At 36.9% G+C, this 14,587-nt stretch overlaps 1 protein-coding gene across 1 annotated transcript in view; it reads left to right on the top strand.

Moving 5' to 3' along the window:
* ABHD12B (abhydrolase domain containing 12B) overlaps positions 1 to 14,587 on the top strand; it is a 142,448-nt gene that overhangs the window by 84,176 nt on the left and 43,685 nt on the right. Inside the window, exon 3 of the mRNA XM_053697639.1 lies at positions 14,176 to 14,303. Within this exon, the coding sequence (XP_053553614.1) occupies positions 14,176 to 14,303 (128 nt within the window). The remainder of the gene's footprint in view (positions 1 to 14,175; positions 14,304 to 14,587) is intronic.

Here is a 14,587-nt window from a genome sequence, read left to right as displayed (position 1 = left end):
AACTTCAACGCGCATTCTTGAAATATTAAAAAATATCAATAATTATTAAAAATATTGATTTAAATGTATAGATATATTCTATGGATTATTTAGAATATTTTACAATGTGTATAATAATTTTAATATTTTTTATTAATATTTTTAAATATTTTATATTTAATATTTCAAGAATGCACATTGAAGTTAGCAATTATTCATGTTCGGTAACTCGACTCCGTTAGTCCCAGATGCGCGTTACGCATATTTTACATTCCTATGTTCTTCACATAGAAAAAAAAGTTATTTTATTATTAAATATATATTTCTATATGTATCTAATAATGATAATGTAAAATGCATATCTATACCTATATATCTATAGGAATAGATATACAGGTATAGGTATATATAGATATATATAGAAATATGTATTTACAATAAAAAGTACATTGTTATGTATATGAAGAACATTGGAATTGGACATTTTCATAACTCCTGTCGGGTTAGCAGGAGAGTATAGGTTTTTTTCAGTTGGCGCTCTCCATTACCTTCTATGGGAAGAAGAAGTTAACGTGGTTGCGATGTTAACGGGTCTCGCTCGCGCACAAACTTTTTACTCTTAAAGGGATATTCCAGCCAAAATTGAAAACCACATGGGTGCATTTCGGTATTGAACAGAATCAGTTTTGTAATATACATGCATTAGCAAAAATGCTTCTAATAAAAGCTATAGCTGTTTCAAAGGTGTATTTAAGTATGCACTGTGCACCAGCATTTTAAACACAGCACTTGCTCAGAGAGCCTAAGGTGTTTGTTCTATCTGGTAATGACTTAATTTGTTAATTGCTGAAATTGTACAAGCCCCAGTGATGATCTGATCAGCTGCATTATTTAAACTGTAGGTGTAGTGACAATATCTAGCTATGCTTCACATGCACGTGCAGAGAAAAATGTTAACACTAAAACAGTGATAACTTTTACTAGACACATTTTTGCCAATACATGTATATTGTAAATATGTTTCTATTCAAAGATGTAATTCATCTATGTGCATTTAAATTTTGACAGGAATGTCACTTTAACTTATAATAGGCGCGCTACCCGATGCACATAAAAGCCTTCATGTAGCGAAGTTTACGCTCGAGCAGGAGTGCTAATTAGTGCTCCACTCATAATCTAGCCTTATATTGTCTAATAGTATTTTTGTTAAGAATATAAAACAAATTTAAAGGGACAGTAAAGTAAAAATTAAACTTTCATGATTCAGATAGAGCATGCAATTTTTTAACAAATTTCCAATTCACTTCTGTTATCAAACTTGCTTCATTCTCTTGGTATCTTTAATTGAAGAGTAAAACTAGGTAGGCTCATAAGAGCTCAGGAGTGTGCACATCTCTCTAGTACTCTATGGCAGCAGTGTTTTGCAACATTGTATAACAAAGCTACAAATAATGTTGCAAAACACTGCTGCCATAGAGTACTAAAGACACGTGCACACTCCTGAGCTCTTATGAGCCTACCTAGTTTTACTCTTCAATCAAAAAATAACGAAGCATATTTGCTGATAAAAGTAAATTAGAAAGTGGTTTTAAACTGCGTGCTGTATCCGAATCATGAAAGTTTTATTTTGACTTAACTGCCCCTTTAATTATGCTGGTATTCTAATTATATCCATGTAGGAGTAATGTGATTATGTGCCAAGAATTTTGTGTTACTTGATATTTTGTTATTTTGTAATAATTTTGTAATTTTGTTTTGTAGAGAATAAAATATTAAAAAAAAAACAACTATCGGCTAGATTACGAGTTTTGCATTATGGCTGAAAAAGCCTCATAACGCTCCTTTTTCATTACCGCTGGTATTACGAGTCTTGCAGGTATTTCTGTACCACACTCTTTTTTGGATGTGATGCAACGTAACTACCGCAGCTTTCAAAAAGTCCTTTTTCAATGGGACTTCCATAGCGCCGTTATTACGAGTTTGCCTGGGAGGCCAAAAAGTGAGCGGTACAGTCCATAACTACAAGAGCCATACCGTAAACTGAAAGTTAATAGTTATGGGTTTTACGCTACAAAGCCGTAACATAAAACTCATAACTAAAGTGATAAAAAGTACACTAACACCCATAAACTACCCATTAACCCCTAAACTGAAGCCCTCCCACATCCATTTGCAAGTGGATGCAATGCTCTGCTAGCCTATTACATACACTGTAAAAATTTCGTTTGATTTACTGCATTTTTTCACTGTTTTTCAAATTCTGACAAAATTTGTTTCTCTTAAAGGCACAGTACCGTTTTTTATATTTGCTTGTTAACTTGATTTAAAGTGTTTTCCAAGCTTGCTAGTCTCATTGCTAGTCTGTATAAACATGTCTGACATAGAAGAAACTCCTTGTTCATTATGTTTAAAAGCCATGGTGGAACCCCCTCTTAGAATGTGTACCAAATGTACTGATTTCATTTTATGCAATAAAGATCATATTCTGTTTTTAAAAAAATTATCACCAGAGGAATCTGACGATGGGAAAGTTATGCCGACTAACTCTCCCCACGTGTCAGACCCTTTGACTCCCGCCCAAGGGACTCATGCTCAAATGGCGCCAAGTACATCTAGGGCGCCCAGAGCGTTTACTTTACAAGACATGGCGGTAGTCATGGATAATACACTGTCAGCAGTATTAGCCAGACTACCTGAACTTAGAGGTTAGCGAGATAGCTCTGGGGTGAGACAAAATGCAGAGCATACTGACGCTTTAAGAACCATGTCTGATACTGCCTCACAGTATGCAGAAGCTGAGGAAGGAGAGCTTCAGTCAGTGGGTGATGTTAATGACTCAGCAAAGATACCTGATTCTAATATTTCTACATTTAAATTTAAGCTTGAACACCTCCGCGTGTTACTTAGGGAGGTTTTAGCTGCTCTGAATGACTGTGATACCATTGCAGTGCCAGAGAAATTTTGTAGACTGGATAAATGCTTTGCAGTGCCGGTGTGTACTGATGTTTTTCCAATACCTAAAAGGTTTACAGAAATTATTAATAAGGAATGGGATAGACCAGGTGTGCCGTTCTCTTCCCCTCCTATTTTTAGAAAAATGTTTTCCAATAGACGCCACCACACGGGACTTATGGCAGACAGTCCCTAAGGTGGAGGGAGCAGTTTCTACTCTAGCAAAGCGTACTACTATCCCTGTTGAGGACAGTTGTGCTTTTTTAGAGCCAATGGATAAAAAATTAGAAGGTTACCTTAAGAAAATATTTATTCAACAAGGTTTTATCCTACAGCCCATTGCATGCATTGCCCCTGTCACTGCTGCTGCGGCGTACTGGTTTGAGTCTCTGGAAGAGGCTTTACAGGTAGAGACTCTTTGGATGACATACTTGGCAAACTTAGAGCACTTAAGCTAGCCAATTATTTTATTTCTGATGCCATTGTTCATTTGAATAAACTAACGGCTAAGAATTCTGGTTTTGCTATACAGGCGCGCAGAGCGCTATGGCTTAAATCATGGTCAGCTGACGTGACTTTAAAATCTAAGCTACTTAACATTCCCTTCAAGGGGCAGACCCTATTGGTTTTGAAGGAGATTATTGCTGATATCACGGGAGGAAAAGTTTGTGCCCTTCCTCAGGACAGGTCCAAATCTAGGGCAAAACAGTCTAATTTTCGTGCCTTTCGAAACTTCAAGGCAGGTGCGGCATCAACTTCCTCTACTTTTGCTCAATCCAAGACGGTCTGGAGACCAAACCAGACCTGGAAAAAAGGTAAGCAGGTCAAAAAGCCTGCTGCTGCCTCTAAGACAGCATGAAGGAATGACCCCCTATCCGGTAACGGATCTAGTAGGGGGCAGACTTTCACTCTTCGCCCAGGCGTGGGCAAGAGATGTTCAGGATCCCTGGGCGTTGGAAATTATATCCCAGGGATATCTTCTGGACTTCAAAGCTTCCCCCCCCCAAAAGGGAGATTTCACCTTTCACAATTATCTGCAAACCAGATAAAGAGTGAGGCATTCTTACACTGTGTACGAGACCTCCTAGTTATGGGAGTGATCCATCCAGTTCCAAAGGAGGAACAGGAACAGGGTTTTTACTCAAATCTGTTTGTGGTTCCCAAAAAAGAGGGAACCTTCAGATTGATTTTGGATCTAAAGATCTTAAACAAATTCCTCAAAGTTCCGTCGTTCAAGATGGAAACTATTTGTACCAACCTACCACTGATCCAGGAGGATCAATATATGACTACAGTGGATCTAAAGGATGCTTATCTTCACATTCCGATACACAAAGATCATCATCGGTTTCTCAGGTTTGCCTTTCAAGACAGGCATTACCAGTTGTAGCTCTTCCCTTTGGATTAGCTACAGCCCCAAGAATCTTTACAAAGGTTCTAGGGTCGCTTTTGGCGGTCCTAAGGCCGCAGGGCATAGCAGTAGCCCCTTATTTAGACGACATCCTGATAGGCGTCAAACTTCCAAATTGCCAAGTCTCATACGGACGTAGTACTGGCATTTCTGAGGTCGCATGGGTGGAAAGTGAACGAGGAAAAGTGTTCTCTATCCCCACTCACAAGAGTTTCCTTTCTAGGGACTCTGATAGATTCTGTAGAAATGAAAATTTACCTTGACGGAGTCCAGTTTATCAAAGCTTCTAAATTCCTGTCGGGTTCTTCATTCCATTCCGCTCCCTTTGGTGGCTCAGTGTATGGAAGTAATCGGCTTAATGGTAGCGGCAATGGACATAGTGCCGTTTGCACGCTTACATCTCAGACCGCTGCAACTATGCAGGCTCAGTCAGTGGAGCGGGGTTTACACAGATTTGGCCCCTCAACTGAATCTGGACCAAGAGACCAGGGATCCTCTTCCCTGGTGGCTATCTCGGGTCCATCTGTCCAAAGGTATGACCTTCGCAGGCCAGATTGGACTATTGTAACAACAAATGCCAGCCTTCTAGGTTGGGGTGCAGTCTGGAACTCCCTGAAGGCTCAGGGATCGTGGACTCAGGAGGAGTCTCTCCTTCCAATAAATATTCTGGAACTAAGAGCGATATTCAAGGCTCAGTTAGCAACTCTGAGGTACATCAGATTTCAGTCGGTCAACATCACGACTGTAGCTTACATCAACCATCGAGGGGGAACAAGAAGTTCCCTAGAGATGTTAGAAGTTTCAAAAATAATTCACTGGGCAGAGATTCACTCTTGCCACCTATCAGCTACCCATATCCCAGGTGTAGAGCACTGGGAGGCGGATTTTCTAAGTCGTCAGACTTTTCATCCGGGAGAGTGGGAACTCCATCCGGAGGTATTTGCACAACTGATTCTCCGTTGGGGCAAACCAGAACTGGATCTCATGGCGTCTCGCCAGAACGCCAAGCTTCCGTGTTACGGATCCAGGTCCAGGGATCCCAAGGCGACACTGATAGATACTCTAGCAGCGCCCTGGTCTTTCAACCTGGCTTATGTGTTTCCACCGTTTCCTCTGCTCCCTCGACTGATTGCCAAGATCAAGCAGGAGAGAGCATCAGTGATTCTGATAGCCCCTGCGTGGCCACGCAGGACCTGGTATGCAGATCTAGTGGACATGTCATCCTTTCCACCATGGTCTCTGCCTCTGAGACAGGACCTTCTACTTCAGGGTCCTTTCAACCATCCAAATCTAATTTCTCTGAGGCTGACTGCCTGGAGATTGAATGCTTGATTTTATCAAAGCGTGGCTTCTCCGAGTCAGTTATTGATACCTTAATACAGGCACGAAAGCCTGTCACCAGGAAAATTTACCATAAGGTATGGCGTAGATATCTTTATTGGTGTGAATCCAAGGGTTACTCATGGAGTAAGGTCAGGATTCCTAGGATTTTATCTTTTCTCCAAGAAGGTTTGGAAAAAGGATTGTCAGCTAGTTTCTTAAAGGGACAGATTTTTGCTCTGTCTATTCTTTTGCACTAGCGTCTGGCAGATGTTTCAGATGTTCAGGCATTTTGTCAGGCTTTAGTTTGAATCAAGCCTGTGTTTAAACCTGTTGCTCCACCATGGAGCTTAAACTTGGTTCTTAAGGTTCTTCAAGGAGTTCCATTTGAACCTCTCCATTCCATAGATATCAAACTTTTATCTTGGAAAGTTCTTTTTTTTTTTTTTTTTGGTAGCTATTTCCTCGGCTCGTAGAGTCTCTGAGCTATCTGCCTTACAATGTGATTCTCCTTATCTGATTTTTCATACGGATAAGGTAGTCCTGCGTACCAAACCTGGGTTCTTACCTAAGGTGGTATCTAACAAGAATATCAATCAAGAGATTGTGGTTCCATCCTTGTGTTACACAATCTGGACGTGGTCTGTGCTTTAAAGTTTTACTTACAAGCTACTAAAATTTTTCGTCAAACATCTGCTTTGTTTGTTGTCTACTCTGGACAGAGGAGAGGTCAAAAGGCTTTGGCAACCTCTTTTTCTTTTTGGCTAAGAAGCTTAATCCGCTTAGCCTATGAGACTGCTGGACAGCAGCCTCCTGAAAGGATTACAGCTCATTCCACTAGAGCTGTGGCTTCCACTTGGGCCTTTAAAAATGAGGCTTCTGTTGAACAGATTTGCAAGGCGGCGACTTGGTCTTCGCTTCATACTTTTTCAAAATGTTACAAATTTGATACTTTTGCTTCTTCGGAGGCTATATTTGGGAGAAAGGTTTTACAGGCAGTGGTTCCTTCCATTTAAGTTCCTGCCTTGTCCCTCCCTTCATCCGTGTACTTTAGCTTTGGTATTGGTATCCCACAAGTAATGGATCCGTGGACTGGATACACCTTACAAGAGAAAACACAATTTATGCTTACCTGATACATTTATTTCTCTTGTGGTGTATCCAGTCCACGGCCCGCCCTGTCATTTTAAGGCAGGTAATTTTTAAATTTAAACTACAGTAACCACTACACCCTATGGTTCCTCCTTTCTCGGCTTGTTTTCGGTCGAATGACTGGCTATGACAGTTAGGGGAGGAGCTATATTACAGCTCTGCTGTGGGTGTCCTCTTGCAACTTCCTGTTGGGATGAGAATATCTCACAAGTAATGGATGATCCGTGGACTGGATACACCACAAGAGAAATAAATTTATCAGGTAAGCATAAATTGTGTTTTTTCACTCATACCGCTAAACCCGTAATCTAGCCATTAGATAGCTACAATGTAACTATTAGTTATATTGTAGCTAGCTTAGGGTTTATTTTATAGGTAAGTATTTAGTTTTAAATAGGAATTATTTAGGTATTAATAGTAGGTTTTATTTAGATGTATTTTAATTACATTAAAGTTAGTAGGTGTAAGGGTTATTGGTTAATAACTTTAGTATAGTGGCGGCGACATTGGGGCGGCAGATTAGGGGTTAATAAGTCTAATATAGGTGGCGGTGACATTGGGGGCGGCAGATTAGGGGTTACTAAGTGTAATGTAGATGGCGGCGACATTGGGGCGGCAGATTAGGGGTTAATAAGTGTAGGTAGGTGGCGGCGACATTGGGGGCGGCAGATTAGGGGTTAATAAGTGTAGGTGGGTGGCGGCGATGTTAGGGGCGGCAGATTAGGGGTTAATAAGTGTAAGGTAGGTGGCGGCGACATTGGGGGCGGCAGATTAGGGGTTAATAAGTGTAATGTAGGTGGCGGCGATGTCAGGGGCGGTGTTTAGACTTGGGGTTTATGTTAGGGTGTTAGGTGTAAACATAACTTTTGTTTCCCCATAGGAATCAAGCAGTATGACAGGTAATGAATTGAACACTGATTACCACTGCCTAATGTTTTTAAAACAATAATTGACAGGAACTTCCTAACACTTTTATTGCAATAAAAAAGTTGAAAGTGTGATTTGAGCCATGACTTTATTTATGTATTCCTTTATTTTTTGCTATTTATTAATTAAATTAAAACTGACTTATTGCAGGGTTGACAAATAGATTGTAATGGTAAAGGATATTGAAAGGACATTCGGGGTGGACTGGAATCTGAGCCACAGTTATTAAAGGGATATTCAAGAGGAATTTGAAGTTGTTTTTGCAGAATTATTATTATTATTTTTTTTTTTAAGAATGTTTATGCTAAAAACTATCACTTCTACAGAAACTTAAACATGGGGGTAACCTGCTGCAGATACATTTGCAGGTCACATACTCCCTGATAGGAACATGTCCTCATAAGTTAAAAAAATATTTTAGGAAGCATTAGAAGCCAAAAGGTCAACTTTACTGAAAAAAACCAAGAACACTATGTATAGGAACAGATAGATGTGATGTAATTATGTCACTCTATAAAACAGGCATCATTAGTAATTATAGCTCAAGAAGCTGTTCCCCTTTTTTTAAAAATAAATACATATAATAATTGGTATTTCTGTATAAACCAGCTTTTCTGTCCCTGTGAACTAGTGAGCAATAGATACTTGGGTATTAGTTGCACTTCCTGTTAATATATGTATATCTACATTTTTAAAATGTTTAAAGGGACATTAAACACCTTGAGATTTTTATAAATAAATTTTAGTTATTTGCAATGAAACAACTTTGCAATATGTTTTCATTATTTATTTTGCCCCCTTTTGTGTAATTTAGCTCTGAAAATTGAGCAATTTCTAATACTCAGAACTTGAAATGCACCTTGCTTACTTCTCAAGCTAATCCTGCTACATAGCAGCAGTTGTTTGCCTTGTTGCCTGTGGTCTAAAGCCCAGATTGACTCCTCCAAATAAGGCAAATGGTTGGTGAGATTTGGTTATTGATAAATAATTGCAGTAAAAAGAATGTTAATTTGTGTTTACTGTCAGTTTAACTGCTCCCATTTCATAGACATGAAAAACATTGAGTAAAATGTCCCTTTAATAAATATAGCTTAGGGGAGAAAGTGGAGAGAGGTGATCTGTTAGAAAACTTTAAGGGTTAGATTACAAGTGGAGCGCTATTTAGCTCTCCCACTCGAGCATAAACTTCGATAGAAGTAATCTTTTTGGGTGCACGGGATAGCGAGCGTATTACAAGTTGAAAGTAAAAGATTTGCACTTTCGCTAATTTCAGGACTTTAGATTTTGCGACTGTGCTAATGCATTCGCTCCATGACTTCAATGGAGAGCACGGAAGAAAAATACACTTATTGATCGCTTGTTAACCAGACAGGTTTCTAATATTCTTCACATACAAGAATGTGTTATTTTTATTTTAAAGGGAGAGCCTACAATATAATTGTTATTGTTTTAAAAGATAGATAATCCCTTTATTATCCATTCCCCAGTTTTGCACACCCACCATAGGTTTTTTACTTCTGTGATTACCTTGTACTTAAGCATCTTCTGACCGCCTCCTGATCACGTGACTTTTAATTTATTATCAATTGAGTTGCATTTAGTGCTGTGTTGTGCTAAATCTTAAATAACTCCTTGTGTGTGAACACAATGTTAACTATAATACTATATGGCCCACATGAGCTAGCAGTCTCCTGTTGTGAAAAGCAAATACAAAAGCATGTGATAAGAGGCTGTCTATAGTGGTTTAGAAACAGGCAGAAATGTAGAGGTTTAAATGTTATAAAGTATTAATATATCAATGTTGGTTGTGCAAAGCTGGGGAATGGTTAGCAAAAGGTATTATCTCTCTTTTTAAACAATAACAATTTTAGTGTAGACTGTCCCTTTAAATACACATTTCTATATTTCTATCCATATATATCTATACCTGTATATCTATTCCTATATAGGTATAGATATATATTTTACATTAACATTATCAGATATATACAACTACACGTGAGTTTTGCATACAGTACATACTAAGCCTACATAAATAGTGTGGGAATGATGGGGGCCATGGAGTGGGGGGGGGTCTAGACAAAGAGGGTTTTTCATAGCATATCTTTTGTTTTGCCTTTATAACAGTGTTGTTAGGAATTCCGAGTCTTCCCTCTCTCAGATCAGCATTTCAGAGAACTTAAAGTGACACTGTACCCAAAATTATTCTTTCATGATTCAGATTGAGCATGAAATTTTAAGCAACTTTCTAATTTACTCCTATTATCAAATTTTCTTCATTCTCTTTGTATCTTTGTTTAAAATGCAAGAATGTGAGTTTAGATGCCGGCCCATTTTTGGTGAACAACCTGGGTTGTCCTTGCTGATTGGTGGATAAATTCATCCACCAATAAAAAAATTGCTGTCCAGAGTACTGAACCCAAAAAAAGCATAGATGCCTTCTTTTTCAAATAAAGATAGCAAGATAACAAAGAAAAATTGATAATATGAGTAAATTAGAAAGTTGCTTAAAATTGCATGCTCTTTCTGAATTACAAAACAACATTTTTGGGTTCAGTGTCCCTTTAACTCTCACATATATTAACTCATTGTATAGTATTCTAACAAGTACAAGCTATTCTAATTTAAGTTAAAATGAGGATAGAAAAATGAATTCAGAAAGGAAAGAATACTGATCTTTTTTTATTAAAAATATAGTTATAGTTTATGTTTTTGTAATAATTCTAGAACTACATGAATGTGATTAATGTATGTTTTTAAGAACTGGAATATGGATATTGTGTATCAAAAATAAGGTATGGAAATAATTTGTGCATGTTTTTTTTTTCTTCTTTTCTATAATCCTTCTATCCTCTAATAAAATAATATTAACAGCGGAAAAAAAACTATCAGATATTTATTTATATATATATATATACACTATATATATATATATATATATATATATATATATATATATATATATATATATATATATATATAGACTCCAAGTAAGTGCACTCTCACTCGCCAACCCAAACGCACACCAGGGTGCTTAGCAGGGTATTCTATCGGGGTAAAGATAAGCACTCACTGGATTTAAATAAGTACTGCCAATAAATAGTTGTTGTATTTAAATCCAGTGAGTGCTTATCTTTACCCTGATTATATATAAATATATATATATATTTAATAATAAAAATGATTTTTTTTAATGGGAAGAACATAGGAATGTAAAATATGCATAACACTCTTCGGGTTTCACAATGCAGGTCTAACGCTGTGTCTGGTTTACGCACATGAAAACAACAATTAACAACAAACAACAATTATTAAAAATGATTATAGATACTGTTATATTTATATAAATATATATATATAAATATATATATGTGTGTATATATATATATATATATATATATATATAAATATATAAAAGCATTTAGGTTTCATGTCCCTTTAAGTGTTATTGTATTCCCTTGAATACCATTTCTGTATTTGACTGTACCGACTCTATTTGAAGTCTATTCAAAGCTTTATTAAATCCCTTAATGGGATATAAAGGAGTAATAACACAATGCACTTTGTGTTTCGCAATGTAGGTCTAAAGCGTTGTCAGGTTAGCACAATGAAAACTTTTTTTTTTTTAAGGCACGTTATTGAAATATAAAATATTTTAAAAATAATAATAATTATTAACAATTATTATGTATACTGTAAAAAATCTAAATAATCCATTATATATATATATATATATATATATATACAGGGAGTGCAGAATTATTAGGCAAATGAGTATTTTGACCACATCATCCTCTTTATGCATGTTGTCTTACTCCAAGCTGTATAGGCTTGAAAGCCTACTACCAATTAAGCATATTAGGTGATGTGCATCTCTGTAATGAGAAGGGGTGTGGTCTAATGACATCAACACCCTATATCAGGTGTGCATAATTATTAGGCAACTTCCTTTCCTTTGGCAAAATGGGTCAAAAGAAGGACTTGACAGGCTCAGAAAAGTCAAAAATAGTGAGATATCTTGCAGAGGGATGCAGCACTCTTAAAATTGCAAAGCTTCTGAAGCGTGATCATCGAACAATCAAGGGTTTCATTCAAAATAGTCAACAGGGTCGCAAGAAGCGTGTGGAAAAACCAAGGCGCAAAATAACTGCCCATGAACTGAGAAAAGTCAAGCGTGCAGCTGCCAAGATGCCACTTGCCACCAGTTTGGCCATATTTCAGAGCTGCAACATCACTGGAGTGCCCAAAAGCACAAGGTGTGCAATACTCAGAGACATGGCCAAGGTAAGAAAGGCTGAAAGACGACCACCACTGAACAAGACACACAAGCTGAAACGTCAAGACTGGGCCAAGAAATATCTCAAGACTGATTTTTACAGATCACTGTAACACATTTTTTACACTTTTTTATATTTCTTACACCTTTTTGTGCCATCATTTTTGAGAACATTTTTTACACTAGATTGTGTACACACTAGTTCATTTTGATCACATTTTTGATCACTTCTGTCGTTTTTGTGTTTCTTTTTACCTCTGATATATTGTTCACACATGATATATTGGTCAGCTGCATCCTTATTTGCATAAGATTGTATTTCCTATATCAGTGGAAACTATTCCACCAACCTGTTGTACCGGTTTTTATATGATTATATGAAGCAGAGGGTAGTCTAGTCCAATTATATCTACCACTCTCTGTATACTATCTTGGGGACATTTTGCCCTTGGAGGAATATTTTCCCCTTGGAATTTTATGTACTATTATCATTTCTAAACTGTTTTTATATATATTTTTTTATGTACCATGGATCCATGTTTATAGATTGAATTTGTGATTGTAATAAATTGTATCATATCTTTTACATTCCTCTATTCTATTGTCTTACTATCACAATAGCCTCTGTAGCTAGACATAGGCACTCAGCCCTCACAAAGGGTTCTATCTACTAAAGGGTGAATACATTTCTCACACATACACACTAGACCTTGACTTAACTGGCGCTCCTCTCTAAACCTCTCTGACAACAGTGAGTCTTGATGGGCCAGATGGATGGGCAGAGAGCTCCAGTCTGACTCAGACGCCGGCAAGGTGGAGGTGGAGTACTGGTTTGGGCTGGTATCATCAAAGATGAGCTTGTGGGGCCTTTTCGGGTTGAGGATGGAGTCAAGCTCAACTCCCAGTCCTACTGTCAGTTTCTGGAAGAAGTCTGCATCCTTCAAGAAAAACATGATTTTCATGCAGGACAATGCTCCATCACACGCGTCCAAGTACTCCACAGCGTGGCTGGCAAGAAAGGGTATAAAAGAAGAAAATCTAATGACATGGCCTCCTTGTTCACCTGATCTGAACCCCATTGAGAACCTGTGGTCCATCATCAAATGTGAGATTTACAAGGAGGGAAAACAGTACACCTCTCTGAACAGTGTCTGGGAGGCTGTGGTTGCTGCTGCACGCAATGTTGATGGTGAACAGATCAAAACACTGACAGAATCCATGGATGGCAGGCTTTTGAGTGTCCTTGCAAAGAAAGTTGGCTATATTGGTCACTGATTTGTTTTTGTTTTGTTTTTGAATGTCAGAAATGTATATTTGTGAATGTTGAGATGTTATATTGGTTTCACTGGTAAAAATAAATAATTGAAATGGGTATATATTTGTTTTTTGTTAAGTTGCCTAATAATTATGCACAGTAATAGTCACCTGCACACACAGATATCCCCCTAAAATAGCTATAACTAAAAACAAACTAAAAACTACTTCCAAAACTATTCAGCTTTGATATTAATGAGTTTTTTGGGTTCATTGAGAACATGGTTGTTGTTCAATAATAAAATGTATCCTCAAAAATACAACTTGTCTAATAATTCTGCACTCCCTGTATATATATATATATATATATATATATATATATATATATATATATATATATATATATATATATATATATATATATATTATTCTGAAAGAGCATATAACTTTAAACAATGTTCCAATTTACTCCTATTATCAAATTAGCTTAATTCTCTTGTTATCCTTTGTTGAAAGAGCATCACTACTGGGAGCTAGCTGAACACATCAGGTAACCCAATTACAAGATGTATATATTAGGAGCTAGCTCCTAGATATGCTTTTCAACAAAGAATACTAAGTGAAGGAAGCAAATTATATAATAAAAGTAAAATGGAAAGTTGTTTAAAATTGCAGGCTGTAGTTGAATTTGTTAGTTTAATTGTTACTTTATTGCCCCTTTAAATATAGGAAGATTAGATGGGTCTTCTGTTTTTTTGTATCTAGCATCAAATGTATGTTTCTATGTTTAAAACAATGATGCACCCATATTAATCACATTTGTGTTTTATAATTGATGTTGTACAGTGCTATAAATATTTCATATTACAAATGGTCTTAAATAACAACTTTTACTCTGTTACAGATTTTCATCCCGCTTGGTTTCCTTCCTAAAACTGTTTGCCTTGGCTCTTCTAATTATCTACATAAGCATTCCGTTCATCATTCGACTTTTTCCTGTTCTGCTGGCCAAAGTGGTTTTTTTAAATATAAGTAAGTGTATTTCAATAAAATAAAATGACCATAACACATAACATTTGCAAAAGGGATATTAAACAGATAAAGGGATATTACACTCAGAATACAATTCTCCTTAAAGGGACAGTAAAGTCAAACTTACATTTTCATGATTCAAATAAAGCATGTGATTTAAAACCACTTTCCAATTTACTTCTATTATCAAATTTGCATTGTTTTCTTGATATCCTTTGTTAAAGAGTAAAGATAGTTAGGCTAATAGAATCTCAGCGTGCACATGTTTTTAGCAGTCTATGGCA

This window comes from Bombina bombina, chromosome 1 (assembly GCF_027579735.1).
Source record: "Bombina bombina isolate aBomBom1 chromosome 1, aBomBom1.pri, whole genome shotgun sequence".
Classification (NCBI taxonomy): Eukaryota; Metazoa; Chordata; class Amphibia; order Anura; family Bombinatoridae; genus Bombina; species Bombina bombina.
Note: the sequence above shows the minus strand (reverse complement) of the source record. Positions and strands in the feature narration are given on the sequence as shown.